This window comes from Oryctolagus cuniculus, chromosome 7, assembly GCF_051225735.1.
Source record: "Oryctolagus cuniculus isolate XC-2025 breed Fujian yellow rabbit chromosome 7, ASM5122573v1, whole genome shotgun sequence".
Lineage (NCBI taxonomy): Eukaryota > Metazoa > Chordata > Mammalia > Lagomorpha > Leporidae > Oryctolagus > Oryctolagus cuniculus.
This window is the reverse complement of record NC_142873.1, coordinates 51,509,482-51,527,642: the sequence shown is the minus strand read 5'-3', so window position 1 is coordinate 51,527,642 and position 18,161 is coordinate 51,509,482. Positions and strand designations below refer to the sequence as shown.

The 18,161-nt window shown below is 47.1% G+C and overlaps 1 protein-coding gene across 3 annotated transcripts in view; it reads right to left on the bottom strand.

The window, feature by feature from the left end:
- ZNF697 (zinc finger protein 697) overlaps window positions 1-14,901 on the bottom strand; it is a 34,345-nt gene extending 19,444 nt beyond the window's left edge. Inside the window, exons 1-2 of one of the 3 annotated variants that reach the window (XM_051857347.3) lie at window positions 14,746-14,881; window positions 391-437 (exon numbers count right to left, since the gene is read on the bottom strand). In XM_051857347.3, the coding sequence (XP_051713307.2) occupies window positions 391-398 (8 nt within the window). In that variant the 5' untranslated portion in view covers window positions 399-437; window positions 14,746-14,881. Of the gene's footprint in view, window positions 1-390; window positions 438-14,745 lie in introns of all 3 variants that reach the window. The other 2 variants (XM_008264583.5, XM_002715679.6) reach the window with 2 other exon arrangements.
- Between the last annotated feature and the right edge of the window lie 3,260 nt (window positions 14,902-18,161).

The window sequence follows — 18,161 nt, the reverse complement described above, 5'->3', positions numbered from 1 at the left end:
CAGGAAAGGACACACCAGCCTACACCATAGGCATCTCAAATTTTGCCCAATCCCAACCCAACCTGGACTCTGGTGCTGGGCTAATTCCCTGTCGATCTGGGTCTCCAAGCATCATCAGCTCATCTGCTTCTCACTACCTAATCACTTGTGTTATGGAGCAGGTGCACTAACAGGGAGCCAAGCTGCTCTTCAGACCTCCAACACACTGCCTCTCTGGGACGTATCCAATTTAAAAGTTTGAGCCCAGGTTTATGGCTCCTATCAGCTGCTTACTCGGGCAGTGAGTCAAAGCACATTAATCAAACTACAGCCTACCCAGAACACAAAATGCTTGGTTAGCTAATCTTTCTCTCCTCAAAAGAAAAAGAATTAAAATCTGGCCACACTCACCAACTCATTCCTAACAAATCTTCAAAGCGTTAGCAAAGTCATCTTGCCTGAAAATATAACATGGAAAGACCCAGAGTTAGTAAAGGGAATTCTGGGAGTGACTCAAGACTACAGCACAGGGAGGCCCCCGTTCAAGCAACACCAGTTTAAAGAATTTAAAACTGCACCACAGATCCAGAACCCAGCTCAACCCCACATGTCCCATTACTACAAATACAGTCTGAGTCGCCGTCTGTCTTTTTTAAAAATAAACTTGTCTTAATTCTATTTTTCCATAAACTTAAAATTTTTGTATTCATTAATTTTATTTGAAAGGCAGAGAGACAAAGCTTCCATCCATTGGTTCTCTCCCCGGATGCCCACAACAGCCAGGACTGGATTAGGCTGGAGCTGGGAACCCCAGCCCCCCGGGGTGTGCATTAGCAGGAAGCTGACTGGAAGTGTACCAGACCCAGGACTCCAAGCAGGTACTCCCATACGGGATACTGGCCACCAGGCAGCGGCTTGACCCTCTGTGTCAAATGCTCGCCCCTCCCCCTCTATTTTATGACACTTCTGGCTGCTGCTTTAGTAGCTCTACACTGCCCATGTGGCCAGCTGTGCAGAAGAGGGTCAGGTGGCAGGGGCAGCCCACTACAAGCTACATTTTCTAAAGAAAATATATCCACAGAGAACGAGAAAGATATCACAACTTTCTGTTGAAAATTTCTTTAGGGGCCGGTGTTGTGGTGTAACACTACTGCTTGAACACCAGCATCCTATAACAGAATACCAGTTCAAGTCCCCGCTGCTCTACCTCCAATCCAACCCTGTTAATGCTCCTTGGAGGCAGTGGAAGGTAGACCCAGATGGAGTTCCTGGCTCCTGGCCTTAGCTTGGCCCAGCCCTGGCTGGTATGGCCACTTGAGTAGTGAACCAGCAAAATACTCTCTCTCTCTCTCTCTCTCTCGCTCTCGCTCTCTCTCTCGCTCTCACTCTCACTCTCTCTGTTGCTCTGCCTTTCAAATAACACACCTAAAAAAACTTATTTGAAATGGCTCTCATTTTACAAAAACAAAACAAAGAGTACAGATCCAAGAAAGTAAATGCTCTGTTTGAATTCACCAGTGAGCTGGTGGAAAACCGGGATGACCACTCAGGCTACCTGTCTCAATGTCCCAAGTCGGGTGTCGCCAGTCCCCCTCTGCCTTATTCTGGGTTCAGTGTTCCCGCTTTGCGGCAGCCTTTAATTGATCCTACCTTCATTCTTCCTATTTTTCTCTTTCTCTTCCTGATTCTAGCAGATCCCTTTTCCCTATTGTGATTTTAATTATTTTTCCTCTATAAAACATGCTTCAAACTAAACTCCTGTAAGCCTCGGAAATGGTCTCTAGTTCAACAGGTTTGGATTCTCTACTGTTCTTACTAGAAAAATACAAAACATCCTGTAGGGTAGAAAAAAAGCTGTTGTTTTAATTAGCATTGACTTAAGGGAGTGTTATGGTAAACATAGAATACTTCCTAGTTCTTTGTATAGTATTTGAAAGAAAAGTTGGTTTTGGGGGGTGGGAGAGGGCAGCCTCAAGCTGCAAAAATAGTACAGGTTATGCCATGCTTCAGCCTTGTCCAGCTCTGGCTGATGTGGCCATTTGGGGAATGAACCAGCAGATGGAAGATCGCTCTCTCTTTCTCTCTGCCTTTCAAATAAATAAACACTGTTAAAGATGGAAGCTTGCCATGTTTATCCTGTGTGCCCCTGATAGCTCTTTCACCTCTTTGGGTCTCAGTTTCTTAATCTACACAACGGGAAAAAGCATGTGACTTTGGGAGGTTGTTGTAAAGACGATACCAATTTCCCTTTGCAATATATGGCTCTACCCAAGTCATACTAAAAAAACAAGGACTTGTTCTCCTCCCAGTCTTTGCTGCAAGTCAGCTCTTTCCAACAGTGTCCACTTCTGTTCATGCCTTCTTTGTTCTTATGTGTCGGGCACAAAACCTTGGCTCCAACTTTGACCTGCACCTCACCCCTTTCAACCAAGTCAGCTGCCATGTTTTTACATTTATCCTCTTGTTTCTGTTGCCAGTCTCAGTGCAGAGGACACACTTGCTAATTCCCGGTACCCACCTATCACCTGGTTGTCACGGCACGCATTCTCAGGCCCACAGGTCCAAACTCCAAGTCCTCAACGCCATCGCCCAGAACTCTCTTACCGCACCTTAACCTCCCTCATCAAACTCTGGCCAAACAGAGTTGCTGTAAATGCCCCCGAAGGCACTCTGTTTCTCCTCTCTAGCTAGGCTGTTCTTCCTCAAGAAATGACACAGGGCAGGCCTTGTGATGCAGCAGCTGAAGCTGCCACTTGGGCAGGGCACACCCCAGGTCCAAGTGCAGGCGCGAGTCCCAGCTACTGTTTCCAACCCGGCTTCCTGTTAATGCGCCAGGGAGGCAGCAGAGGATGGCCCGGGTGCTTGGGCCCCTGCCACCCATGTGGGAGACCATGACAGAGTCCCTGGCTCCTGGCTTTGGTCTGGCCCAGCCCCAGCTGTTGCTGGTATTTGGTAAGTGAACCAGCAAATGGAAGATTCTCTTTCTAACAAATAAATTAAAAAAAAAAAAAGTTTAAAAAAGTGCTCAAATAGAGAAGTATTAATCATTTCAGTTTTTATGATTCTTCAAGCTATGTTACTCTGCTTAATATTAGAGTTTAAATAGAACCAGACTTCTGCGAAGTCATCTTATTTTTGGCTCTCGCTCTCTTCTGCCTCCTTTCAACTCTAAGTTTACTGTGGGAAAAAGTTGCATTTTTGTTCACTTTAGTGATTTCCCCACACAACAGACCCTCAAATATTTCTTGAAATGGATAAAATTAGGTATAATTCTTTCTCTCCCTCAGCCTCAAAAAAAAAAAAAAAAAAACACATAAAAAAGAACTAAAAAGATCCAATGATTTGGCCAAGATCACTTCAGGTAAGGCTGGGCCACGGGAGCAAACTAACTTCTAACTCCTGGGAGCAGCAGGACCGACACACACCTAATTATCCTGCTAACCAGGCACTCATAACAGACAGTGGCAATTACCTTCAAAAGTTAGACAGAACGTTCTAGAAAAGGAATCCTGCAGCCCTCGGCTGAATGTCAGCACCCACAGTGCGGATCAGTGACCCGGTGTGGCTCCTCCATTTGCACGTAGCTTTGACCCTGCCTTCTGCCACGCACTCAGTAGGGGTCAGGGAGCTCTGTGTTCCTCCTGGGATATTCGAGATTCTTCCACACTGACAAGACACAGTTCTCTCCTACCCCCCAACACACAGTGAGCAGCACAGAAACTAAACATGAATGAAACGGGAATCATGAGACCAGAAAGGTTGCTGGGGTGAGGGCAGAGCAGGAGCACACTATCTTCAACACGCAGAGTGGGCACCTGGCCTGACACTGGGCCTAGTGGTTTGGAGGCAGCATTTCACGACCACCTCCCACATCACAGGGCCTGAGTTCCTGCCTCCGGCTTCCTGCTAATGTACACCCTGGGAGGCAGCAGGTGATGGCTCATGGATTTGGGTCTCTGCCATACGCATGGGAGACCTGGGATTGAGTTTCCAGCTCTCAGCTTTTGCTTGGCCCATCCCCAGCTGCTGTGGGCATTTAGGGAGTAATCTCTCAATCTCTCCCCCCAACCCTGCCTTTCAAATAAAACAGAAAACATTTTTTAGATGAAGGTATTAGATATGTTTTGAGAGAAAGGGATGCTGACTTGAGATTCCAGACTGACAAAAAGAGCTCGGAAGTGCTCTTGGGTAGAAACACAAGAGCATCCCAAGGTGGTGGCCAGTCACAACTTACCTATTTTGGATACAAAGCCCAAAGATGTGGCATAGTGGGTAAAGCCGCCACCTGTAGTGCCGGTATCCCATATGAGCATTGATTCAATTCCTGGCTGCTCCACTTCCCATCCAGCTCTCTGCTATAGCCAGGGAGAGCAATAGAAGATGGCCCAAGTCCTTGGGCCCCTGCACCTGCATGGGAGACCTGGAAGAAGCTCCTGGCTTCAGATAGGTGCAGCTCTGGCCGTTGCGGCCAACTGGAGAGTGAACCAGTGGATGGAAGACCTCCCTCACTCTCTCTCTCTCTCTGCCTCAGTCTCTCTGTTAACTCTGCATTTCAAATAAAGTAAATAAATCTTTAAAAAAAAATGGATCCCTGCCACTGACAAGGGAGACCTGGATACCTGGACTGAGTTCCTAGCTCCTGGCTCCTGGCTTCAGCCTGATCCAGTCCTGGCAGTTGTGGACATTTGATGAGTGAGCCAGAGGATGGGAGATCTCTGTCTGTCTTTCTGCCTTTCAAATAACTAGAAATTATCTTTAAAATATTTATGTTTTTATTTGAAAGGCAGAGTTACACAGAGGAAGAAACACACAGAGAGGAAGAAACACACAGACAGAAAGAGAGATCTTCCATCTGCTGGTTAACTCCCCAATGGCTGCAATGGCCAGAACTGAGCCAGGCCAAAGCCAGGTACCTAGAATCTCATCTGGGTCTCCCATATGGGTGGCAGCATTTGGGCCATCTGCTGCTGCTTTCCCAAGCACTAATTAGGTAGCGAGCTGGATCAGAACTGGAGCAACCAGGACTCCAACCAGCACCCATATGGGATACCAATGTCATAGGTGGTGGCTTAATATGCTGTGCCACAACACTGGCCCCTAGAATTTGTATTTTTTATAATAAAGAGATTGAAAAGACAAGCCACAGACTAGGAAAAAATATTTGCAAAAGAAATATCTATAAAGGACTGTTAACCAAATATGCAAAGAACTCATAAAACTCAACAATAAGAAAACAAAGAACTCTTTTTAAAAATGCATGTCTGAACAGCCATCGCACAAAAAATGATACACAAATGGCAAATACATATACATATATATATATGAAAGCATGTTCAACATCAGCTGACACCAGGAAATTGCAAATTAAAACATCAAGACACCACTACCACTGATTGTCAAAAATCCAAAACACCAACAGCACCAAATGTTGGTGAATATGTGGAGCAACCCGAACTCTTATCCTTTGCTGGTGGAAACGCATCATGATACAGTCACTTTGGAAGACAGTTTCTTAGAAAACTAAGCATACTCTTACCCACAGAATTGAACACTCCTTTGTGTTTACCCAAATACTTATTTCCACACTAAAACATATACACAAATCTTTACAGTTGCTTTATTCATAATTGCCAAAACCGGAAGCTGCCAAAATGGCTTTCAGTAGATGAATGGTTAAATTGCAGTACAACCAACCAGAAAATGGAGTATCAATTTATGCTAAATGAGCAAATAAGCAGTCAAACCATAAAAAGACAAGGGGGAGCCTTAATGTATATTACTAAGTCAAAGACCACACACTATATGATTCCAACTATATGACTTTCTGGAAAAGGCAACATGATGGAAACAGTAAAAATATCACTGGTCACTGGGTTTAGAGAAAGAGAGGGATGACCAGGTGGAGCACATAAGTTTCTGTACAATGCTCTATGTCATTAAATATTTGTCAAGAAACCATGGTATGTGCAACACCGAGCGAGAACCCTAAAGTGTATGGATGCATGGATGGATGGATACTGGGTGATGATCATGTGCTGCTGTAGCTTCATCAGTTTTGTAATACTTTGGTGCAAGATGCTATGTGTGGGGGTGGGGCAGGAAGCATATGGAAACTCTGTGCATTCTGCTTGCTTTAGCCTGAACCTAAACCAGCTCTTGAAAACACAGTGTGAGAGCAGGTGTTTGGTCCAACAGTAAAGACGCTGCTCTGCTCGGGATGCCCACATCCTACACGGGAGTACCTGGGTTCTAGCACCAACTCCACTTCGCATTCCAGCTTCCTGCTACTGTAGACCCTGGAGGTAGCAAGTGACTGGGTCTCCGCCATCCATGTAGGAGTTGTGGAGTGAGTTTCCTGGCTCCTGGCTCCTGGCTCCAGGTTTGGGGATCTGGGCTCTGAACTCCTAGTTCCAGGCTTCAAACTGGCAAAGCACCAGCTGTTAAGGGTATTTGGGGAGTAAGCTAAAGGAAGATCTCTCTCTCTCTCTTTCTCTGTCTATCCCCTTTTCAAATAAATAAAATAAATATAAATAAATACATTTAAATTGTTTAATTCTGTTTTTAAATATATATGTGTATATACATGTATAATCATTTCCCCAGCATATGTAATTTAGAAACATACATCCTGTCACACACCTCACTGTAAAATATTGGTAGCACCACATTAGGAAGGAAAAGCAATGAAATATTTTAAAATATAGCCCATTCATTCATTCAACAAATATTTACTGAACACTTACCATGTCTTCCCCATTTTTTATGTTCTGTATTCCAGACACTGAATTTTTATAGAAGTCACCTTTCAAAACCATCTCCTATTACCAGAAATCATTAGTAATACTTTACTGAAAGACTGTAAGAAACAAAAAGCAATCGAGGCCGGTGTTGTGGTGTAGCAGTTAAAGCCGCCACCTGCAGTGCCGGCATCCCATATGGGCGGGGGTTTGAGTCCCGGCTGCTCCACTTCCAATCCAGCTCTCTGCCATGGCCTAGGAAAGCAGTGGAAGATATCCCAAGTCCTTGGGCCCCTGCACCCTCATGGGAGACCTAAAAGAGGCTCCTGGCTCTTAGCTTTGGATTGGCACAGCTCTAGCTGTTGAGGCCAACTGGGGAGTGAACCAGAGAATGGAAGACCTCTCTTTCTCTCTCTCTGCCTCTACCTCTCTGTAACTCTGCTTTTCAGATAGATAAATACATCTAAAAAAAAAAAAAAAAAAAAAAAAAAAAGCTGTCGTTGGGACACAGCAGGTTAAGGCGCCGCTCACCATACCGGAAACCCCATCCAAGTGCTGATTCAAGTCCCAGCTCCTCTTCTGATCCAAAACACCAACAGCACCAAATGTTGGTGAATATGTGGAGCAATCCAAACTCTCATCCTTTGCCATTAGCAGGTTCTCCCTGCTAATGCACCTGGGAAGGCAGCAAAAGAGGACCTAAGTACTTGGGCTCCTGCCACCCATTTGGGAAACTTGGATAGAGTTCAGGGCATCCTGCCTTCAGCCTGGCCTAGCCCTTGGCTGTTGCATGCATTTGGGGAGTAAACCAGTAGATGAAACATCTCAATGTCAATCTCTCTACTTAAAAAAAAAATTTTTTTGATTGAAATTTACAAAGTTTTGGGAGGCAGGGGTTTGGTGGAAATCACCTGGAAAGGATTTTCCATGGGGTTCTAAGTGGATATGCGGGACACTGAGACCAAAGTGACACATTTCTTAGTAGATAAAACCAGAAAGAATGGTCCCTGTTTTGTGATTTATGATAAGATTCTGCTAAAATTCTTAGATGATTTTATACACACCTAAGTAAAATAAATCAACAACATATATATTAAAATACCTCTCTAAATATAAGCAGGCCCTTTTGCTTAACTACACTTAACAAGTCAGGGTTATAGGCACAGGACTCAGACTGTCTTCTGTACAGCAAGGGGAAGCCTAAAGGATTCCATGTGGCTCTCCCACACATCTCAATAAAACACGGCTGCTAACCCAGGGATACATAAAACATGGCTTGCTGAATAGATGTAGCAATTCCGGGAACTCTCCCATTCTCCTTTAAATATCTCTATTATTCTTTTTAAAATTTTATTTGAAAGGTACAGAAATAGAAGGAGGGAGGCAAAAGGAAAGAAAGAAAAAAAGAGCTTTCATTTGCTGGTTCATTCCCCTAAATGCCCATCACAGCCAGGGATGAGCCAGGCTAAAGCCAGGAACACAGAGCCCAATACAGGTCTCCCAAGTGGGTGGCAAGGACCAAAGTCCTTCAGCCACTCACCTGCAGCTTCCCAAGGCACCCATTATTCAGGAAGCTGGAATTGTAAGCAGAGCTGGGGCTCAACCCCAGGTAGTCCAATATGGGACTCAAGTGTTCCAAGTGGTATTGAAAATGCTATACCAACTACCTGCCTCTCCATCTCCTTTAAAACAACAAACGGGGGCGGGTGTTGGGGCGCAGATCGCTGCCTATGACGCCAGCATCCCATATGAGGGCCGGTTTGTGGCCTGGCTCCTGCACTTCCAAATCCTGCTCACACGCCTGGAAAAGAAGTGGAAGATGGTCCAAGTACTTGGGCCCTTGCCACACATGTGAGAGACACAGATGGGGTTCCAGGATCCTATCTTTTGTGAATGAGCCAGCATGTGTACATCTCTATCTGTTAAATAAAACAGTTTAAAAATCAAATGACTAATGTGCTCATAGCAACCCATGGCATACTGTGTACACAGACAAGGCTTTTAAAGTTCTGTGCAGCACTGAGGTCAAAGAAAAAGGAGGCATACTCAGCCTCGGGAGGTGGGTTCAGTCTTACGACAGAAGAAGGCCTCCTCCACCCAAAGAACTGCTCATCTTTCGACCACCCTCGACTAATACCAAATCAACAAAACCCAGAGCTGTTCCCCACACAACTCTTACTTCTCAGAGGCAAAAACAGAATGAATTCTCTTTCTTTCTCACTCTCGCCTGCTTTTCTTCCTTCTCTCATATCTCTCTCTCTCTCTCTCTCCCCCCCCCACCTCTCTCCCTCTCTCCCCCTCCCCCCTTCTCAAACCTGCAGCTTTTCCCCACACCTGTGTTGTCAGAAAACCCTGATTTTTCTCAGATGCAGAGCAAACGCTTTGCTAGAAGGTTTGGGCATGACAGCAAGGCAGAAGGCACTAACACAATGGCCCCATCCATGCTACCAAAAATCATTAAAACATTGTAATCCCTGAGTGCCGGTGTTAGTCACGCTCATAAAACTCAGAGTTACAATCTGCCCTGGGACACTTCCAGAGGGCACTTACCAGTTTGGACAGTCACATGAGAAGGGTGAAAATTAACTGAGCAAATTATCCTCTCTCTGCTCTGTCTTCTACAACAGAAACAAGCTGTCAACCGACAAACATTTCTTGCCCACCTTTCTGCATTTAAGGCATGACCAGTTCATCCATAACTCAGTTTCTGGAAGTTCACCACACGCCAGGCTGAGTTCTGGACGTGGTCTCTGCAACACAGGGTGGGGAGGTGGGGGAAGTGGGCGCTGACTCAAGTTTACTTTTATTTAGAAGACAGTGAACCCCAGGTATTTCAAATAATGCAAGAGATTGGAGGAAGGGTTGAGGGTGGCTTGTCTTGGTCAAGAAGGGCTGCCCAGGTGAGGTAAGACCTGACCTGGAGAGAGCAACAGAAATGACTGAGAGAGACTGAAAGAAAAAGAATCCCAGGTAGGAGCAGACATTGTGGCACAGCAGGTTAAGCTGCCAATTTGGTGTACTTGCATCCCATACTGGAGTGCCAGCTTCAGATCCAACTTTCTGACCACGCATCCTGGGAGGCAGCAGGCGATGGCTGTCCCCCACGTAGGAGATGTGGATGGAGGTTCTGGCTCCGGGTTTCAGCCTGCCCAGCCCTGGCCATTGTGGGCATTCGGGTGGTGAACCAGTGAAATATCTCTCTCTCTCTTTCTCTCTCTCTCTCTCCAAGTAAATCAATCTCTCTCTCTCTCTCTCTCTCTCTCTCCAAGTAGATGAAAATACATAACTAAATAACTTTTAAAAAAGAATTCCAAGCAAACAGTTATATGTCCAAAGGTCTGATTAGGGATTCTGAACTTAGACTTTCCAATTGATGCCATGGGAGTTTAAGGACATAAATTTACACACACACACACACACACACACACACATTTCTCAGAATGAGTTCCTCTAGGATGAGTTAATAAGCCCAAAAATGCTCCTGGTAGGCAACCTGGAAAGTGGAAGACTTCAAGGAAGAAGAAATAGATATTGGGTAGTTTCCTCCACTGGAAAGCAAATTCTGAAAAATCCCGGGCAGTCAACAAACATAAATTTCAGTCCATCTCCAGTTCAGAATCTGGGACCCCAGGCAAGGTCCTTAGGTACACTCTGAGCCCTGGTTTCCTCATTTTAGAATGGAAATAATAATATGTAAATCCTCATATTACAAAAGACAACACATGTAAACTATCGCACTTAATAGCTGACTGGACTCATAAATGCTCAATAAATGGTATGATGACTCTGGAAATCACACAAAAAGGCAACATGAGGGAGTGAATGTTTAGCCTAGCAGTGAGAAGCTCCTGACTCCGGCTTCTCCCTTCCCCTTGACCTTGGGGGCAGCAGTAATTAATTGGCTTCTTTTCCACCCACATGGGAGACCTGGATTGTGTTCCAGGCTCCTGATTCTAGCCTCAGCTATTGCAAGCATTTGGGAAGTGAACCAGTGAATAGAAATACCCTCACTCTGTCCCTGCCTCTCAAACAGAGGTAACATGAAAGGCTGCTCGGTTAGAGGTGATGACTACTAAATTACAATGTCTTTGGGGGAAATTCTGATCTGTCTTGAGCTAGTAGATTGCCTGGCCAATAAAAATGAAGGTGGGGTGGGCAAACACGGTGGAACAGTGGGTTAAGCCACTACTTGGGATACCAACATCCTATATCTGAGTACCTGTTTCAAGTCCCAGCTACTCAGCTTCTGATTCAGCTTCCTGTTAATGTGCCTGGGAGGCCAGCAGATAATGCCTCAAGTACTTGAGCGCCTATCTCACACCTGGGAGACCCAGATGGAGATTCTGGGTCCTGGATTTGGCCTGGCCCAGCCCAGTGCTACAAGCATTTAGGGAGTGAACCAGAGAATGGATATCTCTCTCTCCCTGTCCTTTCTCTCTCTCTCTCTCAGTCATTCTGCCTTTCAAGCAAAATAAATAAATCTTTTTTTAAAAAAGAGAAAGCAACATGGTGGATGCCTGGCTACGTTGCAAACAGCAGGACAGTCTTTATAGTGCTGCTTTCTAAGGAGCATATCATACCTTCATAACTGAAAGGAAACACTTGCTTCAGTCCAGGAAAGGGCAAAACTGGTGGATTATTCTCTCAGGATTAACCCATTTCATATATTGCCTACGGTCTGAAATTTAGGTTGGCAAAGAAGCTTATCCACAAACTCCTTGTGAATGTCTTTATATTATACCCTGTGAGAGAGTTAGGGTCTCTGCATCCAACAGCAAATAGAAAAGCATGACTACCACATACAAGACACTTTATTTTCACAATTGCAATGAATCTTCACAGGTCTACAAGGAGGGCTCTGACTTATTTTTTTACAGAAAAGGAAAGGGACAAATTAAGATGTATACACTCTTTCATTTATTTCTTCATTAACTCCTGCCTTTCAAATCAAGCATCCTGCCAGGTACAAAGCACCAGGTAGGGAGGAGTCTTTGACCTCAAGGGTTTACAGAGTGAGGGAGAAAAAGATAAGTATCACAAGACAGAGAAAGGTGCCATAAAAAAAAAAAAAATCAGGTACTGTAGGGATAAGATCAATTCTGACTGGGAAGTCTAGGATGGCTTTTATAAGAGAGCTGATCATTTGGGTGAACTGGACAAAAAGAATCGAGGCAGTGCCAGACACCCAACAGGCATGGGGTTCAACTTGACAACCACAGAGGTAGAAGAAACACACCTGGGAAGGGAGGGCTGTGTGCTGTGAGCCTGGGAGGTAGCCGGGCACGGTAACTGCAAGGGCCTCTGAAAGCCAAAGTAAGAAACAGCCTTCCCTGATCACACTAACTCTGCAAAGTAGGTGGCACGAAGAGACCTGCTGAGGGATAAAGAAAGAAAAAAGAAGTAGGATCTCAGACACAAGGCCAAGGCCAACATACGGGCAGAGAGAGATTTAGGATCCAGACCTCTTAAGGACACTATAGCTTATTTTTTTCTTTCTACATGAGCAGGCAATTTTTTTTTTTAAGATTTACCTATTTTTATTTGAGAGCTAGAGTTGGGGGTAGGGGGAAGTATAAAGATAAAGATCTTCCATCCTCTGGTTCACTCCCCAAATGGCCGCAACAGCCAGAGCTAGGCCGATCCGAAGCCAGTAGCCAGCAGCTTCTTCCAGGTCTCCCATGCAGGTGCAGGGGCCCAAGCATTTGGGCCATCTTCGGCTGCTTTCTCAGGCCATTAGCAGGGAGCTGGATTGGAAGTGGAGTAGCCAGGACTCGAACCAGCACCCATGTGGGATGCCGGCACCCCAGAGGAGGCCTAACCTACTATACCACAGTGCTGGGCCCAAGACAAACTCTTCTTGCCTTAGTTAATCATCTTTGTAACTAACCTTTGCTCTGTCTCTTCCCTTCTCTGGATACCAAAACTTACGCAAACATGTAGACTCAGAGGAAATCCAGAGAGCTTTTTGAGAGGAGAGAGGAAAAGCGACGCAAGCGCATCAGCCTTAGTCATGCAGGCAGAGAGGTCACGCTTCATCCCTCCAATCCGGCTGCCTTAGCTGGGCTTCCTGATCTGCACCCACTTACCGCTAACCTCAGTAGTCTTCGAAGGCCATCTATGTTTTCCTTCATGTAACACTAAGTGCAGCCTGACTTCCCGTTGCTGATCTTGGTTCATCTAGTGCCATCTTATTCTCCTGGGCTAGGCTGAACTAGGAGACAGAGTTTCCATCCTCTGGTTCAATCCCCAAATACCAGCAACTGCCAAGACTCGGTCAAAGCCAACAGCAAGGCAATCAACCCAGGCTTCTCCAATGGGTTACAGGAACCCAGTGACTCAGGCCATCACCCCTGTCTCCCGGGTCTGCATTAGCAGGAGGCTGGAGTCAAGAGCAGGTAGTGGATAATGAACCCAGGTACCCCAATACACGACTGTGGAGTCTTAACCACCTTCTCCCAGCACACACACACACACACACTCCACTGTTTCAACTAGCAATCATCTGATTTCACAGATTCCCTTCACTTGTACCCTCACCTTAGACAACTGGGTTTTTTCTTCTCTTCATTCTTATTTCTCCTGTAGAAGCCAATGGAAAACTGTTTTGTTTCCTCCTATAAGCCATGTATGCAGGGCTCTCTGCACCCTATCACATCCTTCTTACCACAGATTCGGGTACTCCCACCTTGCTACCCAAGTCACACTTTTCAAGGCTCATCTGGCTCTCAAAATGCACGCCACCTTAGCCAATAACCATGTGTTCACTCGTCAAGAGAAAGAGGTAAACATCTGGAGTCAGCCACCAAAACCAGAGGAGGGCACACAGGAGAGACGGGGAGGAGAGTGCAGTTCCAGCAGCTACACTTGGACTGTGTGCAAAGTTACCCACTCATTTATCATAGCTCCTCAAAGACCATTAACTCTCTAGCCATTATCCAACCACCTTTACCACACTCAGTCTCCGGGGAGAAGGTGGCCGATGCGGAGTGTTCCTGCAGCCCCACAGGTTAAGCACAAGTAAGCCTGCTCTGAGAGCCCTAGGAATACAACACTGAACTCAGTCTAGCGCTCACGTAGCCAAGGGTGCAAAGGGTGGGTGATTCACTATCGGGGCGGGGGCGTGAGGGCAGAAAAAAGGAAAATCACGGAAAGTCCCAGCGCAAGTGGCAACCCGATTCTCACGGCCTGGCCATAACAGACACTGACCATATGGTCAATCGCCCTCCAACCCCCACAGCATGCGCGCCTCGCCCTTGCCTCCTCCTCCTCTCACAATCCCCAGCCTGAGCGTGCGCTCCGGGTGCAGGCTGGAGCTTCGCCCACCACCCACACCCACCGCCCGACGAAGAGACTTGCCGTTGGGAAGACTACCAGGGCTGGAGGCGACCCCTCTTGGGAAGCGGGCCGTCGCCCACCCCTCCACGCACCCGTCCATATTGTGCCATTTGCCCGGAGTGACGGCAGCCCCGGCTGCTCCTATGAGTCAGGCTAGAAGGGAGCGGAGAGGAACGGGGAGGCACACATTTCTCAAGGACCCAAGATGACCTGCGGGCCCTCTCCTGCCCCTTCTCCGGGGGTGGGGCTGGAGACGCGGACAGACACCGCAAGCAGAGCGCAGTCCGTCCCGGTCCACAGCTGCACACAAAGCCCTTCACCTTCTCCTGGCCTTCCAAGCTCCTCCCTGGGCCTCGTTTTTCCGAGGGTCTCTGATGCCCCCTTCGGTGGTCGGCGGGACGGTCCGACTCCCTCTTGCAGCGCTGTCTCCTCCCTCGTGTCTCAGCCTCCCCGCCCCTCGCCAGATCCGGAGGGAGCTCAGCCCCAGCTTCGAGGCGCTAAGAGCAGCACCCCAAGCGCCCCGGGGTCCCTGCGCCCCAGGGGAGCGGACATCGTTCCACCCTGCGAGACACAGCAGCGCGCAGCGGTTCCGCCCCCGCCCTCGGGCATACACTCCATCCCGCAGCGGTCAGTCGGGTCCCAGGGAGCCCCGTCCCCCGTTGGCAGGTGAGCCCAGCCACAGCCACGCTCCTACCTGCGCGGCGGCGGGCGCAGCGAGGAGCGAGGGCACCGCGCGCCCCGGCCCGAGCCCCGCACCGCGGCGCGTCTGCCCTTGTGCTGCGGTGGCGGCGGCTGCAGCGGCCGCTGGCTGCCTGGCTGGCTGGCTGCCCGGCTGACTCCTCACTGGGGCTTCCTGTAGGGCTGGACAAAGGACGTTTCCTGGGAGGAGCAGGGGAATGTTCCCAGCATGCCTCGATTTGTAGTTCCCGGGGACTTCCTGCCACCGCAGCAGCGAGCGCCCCGGAGCGAGCTCCGGCCAGGCCGGGACCCTGCGCTGGAGCCAGGCGCTCGCCCCTTCGCGGCGCGCCCGGGGACTGGAGCGGCCGCGGGTGGAGCCCGGGCCCCGCCCCGCTGGCTCGTGCTCTCCGCGGCACCGGACGCGGGCTCAGTGTGCGGGACGACCCTGCGTTGGGAGCGGCCTTCTCTTTAGAAATGAGGAAGTTTGTGGTGGGTTCGCGTTGGGTAGGCTTGTGTTTTTGTTTTTCTAAAAAAACAGATTTTCCTTCTCTTTTTTGAGCCGCCGGAATCCTGCTGGGGGCGGATTAGAGAGCTTGACTGCTCACCAGGAATCCAGGTTCCTTAAGATCTTGGCGCTCCGTCCTTAAAGCCGCGCGGAGCCGGTGACATTCCTCCTTACAGTGTTGGCCTCGACCCAAGCATCTTTTCAAGAAACGCAATTAAGAGATTGAAGATAAAGTGCATGAGTTAAATAGTGGGCATGTAAACACCCGTGTGCTGTTGACTTGGGAGCGCGCTGGACTTTCCCCTTCTTTTCCCTGACTCGCCTTTAGGATCCGGCTACTACTGGTCCTGCAGAACAGACATGCTGGCCATTGTAACTTGGTTGTGACGCTGGCCACAAGAGAGGAACCCTGCGTCCCCTATGGCGAACACAGCCAGAGTCTGCGGTGCCCTCCACAAGTGCCTGTCCATTTCTGGCACTGCCTGGAGGAAGCGCCGCATAGAGGCTCGGTGATTAAAAGATGCGACTTCCCAGAAGAGCGAGCCGAACGTAATGAACCGTGCTAGGAAAGGAGGGGCTCTAGGAAGCACTGCAGTGTGTCTGAGAAATAATCAGCTAGGAGGTCCTAATTACCTCTCACCTCCACTTGGCATCTCATTTTTTTAAAAAAATGTTTACTTATTTGAAAGAGAGAAGTAGTGACATCTTTCATTCTGTGGTTCACTCCCCAGATGGCTGCAAGAGCCGTGCAGATCCTGGAACTCGGAGTCTCCCACAGAAGTAACAGGGACCTTAGTGCATAGCCCCTCACCTGCAGCCTCCCAGGAAGGGAGGAAGCCGGATGGGAAGCCGAGGCAGGGTTCTGAACCCAAGTGCTCCAATGGGGGATTCAGGCTTCCTGGGTAGGGGTTTAATCCACTGCACCACAGCACCTTCCCAGCATCTCATATTTTGAGCCTGTAGGAATGAGAACATTTGGGTGAGGGGATTAGCTTGCATTTAAGATGAGCTGGGTTACGGTATGGAATCAATGAGAAGCATGCAGGTAGGCTTGTCTACCTGGCATGCATGTCATGGATGTTTACTGTCCTAAATTAATTGTGCTGGGGCCAATGACCCAGGAGCTGAGACACCAGCTGTCTGTGTCCCACATGGCAGTACTGGGTTCCATATCTGACTCCTGATCCGGATTCCAGCTTCCTGCTAATGCCGCCTCTAGAAGACAGCAGTGATGGCTCAAGAAGTTGAGTCCCTGCCAACCCACGTGGGAGATCTAGATCGAATTCCTGGTTCCTGGCTTTGCCCTGTTGTGGGTGTTTGGAAAGTGAACCAGTGGATAGGAATTTCTCTCTCTTTCTCTTTCTCTCTCTCTCTCCTCAAATCAAGATGTTTTTAATGTCCATCAAACAAAATGGTTACATAAATCACAGTACAAACATTTAAAATTAATTGTGCTGAGATGCTTGCATTTTCTGGACCTTATAATTACTGTTCCTTCACGGTTTGCAGCCTGGTAAATTCCAGTGGAATTACCCACTTCTTCCACCCCATACAAAGAATAATTGAGAGTCTTCGGTAAATCGAGTAGCATTTAATAGTGTTCAATTTGAAAACATATTTGCCTATAGCATTTAACATTGTCCACAATGCCCTCATTGAAGCTATTTTGTGCCTTGCTTCTAATATGAGGGTCTTCAAAATGCTATTAGGAAAATCTATACAAAATCTATACAAAATGCTTCTAATATGAGGGGTCTTCATTCTGTGGGAAAGAAGAAATGCTATTAGGAAAATCTATACATGAATTTCAAAAAAAATGCACCAAAGTAAACACCGTTTAATTCTTTTTTCCACAAACCTTCTTTATTCATTTCTTTTTTATTACTTGTTTAATTTGTATCTCACAAATACAACATTATATACATAGTAATTCTTCCCACTATACCCGCCCTCCCACCCCTCTCCCCCCACTTCCTGCTTTCTCTCTTGTTTTATCCGATAAAGAGAAAGAAAAAGAAAAAAAGAACAAATGGAGTAAAAAAAAATCTAAGAGAAATGTTCCTCAACAGCCTACACAAGGGCTGATCTCTGTTGTTGCTTCTAGGAGGTGATTTCACTTTTTCCCCCCTGCCTCTTTTCCCTTCCTTCCTCCCCCTTCTTTCCATTTAAAAACTTAATTCTCTTTAAAGAAGAACCCCAAGAGTGATGCATCTTTTGTGGGCTCTTAGGCTTAAATATAACTTATGAGACATACTAGTATCCTCCTTTCAATATACTAAAAGGAAGTGATTCTTGAGAACAAGTTCTACCATTAAGTTTCATGGTACAACTCTTTGCGTGGGAAGTTAGTGCACAGTGACTCTTGTTTATTTAATAAATAACACTCTTAAGTATGACATCAGTGATCACCCAAGGCTCTTGGCAAGAGCTGCCTTGGCTATGGAAGCCTTTTGGATCCCCTAGCTCCACAAGGCTGTATACAAAGTGGGAATTCTCTCCTCCCTTCAGAGAAAAGTCCATCCTTCTTTGGTGGCCCCTTCTTTCCACTGGGGTCTCACTCACAGGAGTCCTTTGTGTAGTACGTCTTTTGCTGGAGTGTCTTGGCTTTCCATGCCTGATGTGCTCTCCCTGGGCTTTCCACCTGGCCAGAGTGCCTTAAGGGCTGATTCTGAAATAGTAGTGATATTTAAAGCGATTGTTATTCTATGAGTCTGCTGTATGGACTGCTTCACATGTTGGGGCCTTCTCTCCTTTTTAATTCTGTTTTTTATTGTTTCCATACACTTAGTCCTAGTTATATGGTCACTTGATAACTTGATCCTAACTATATGGTCACTTTGCCACTTAATCCTACCTGTTTGGTCTTTATAACACTTAAGCTTCTATTTTTATCAGTCAGCTTAGGAGATTTGGGGATCCTATAGCAA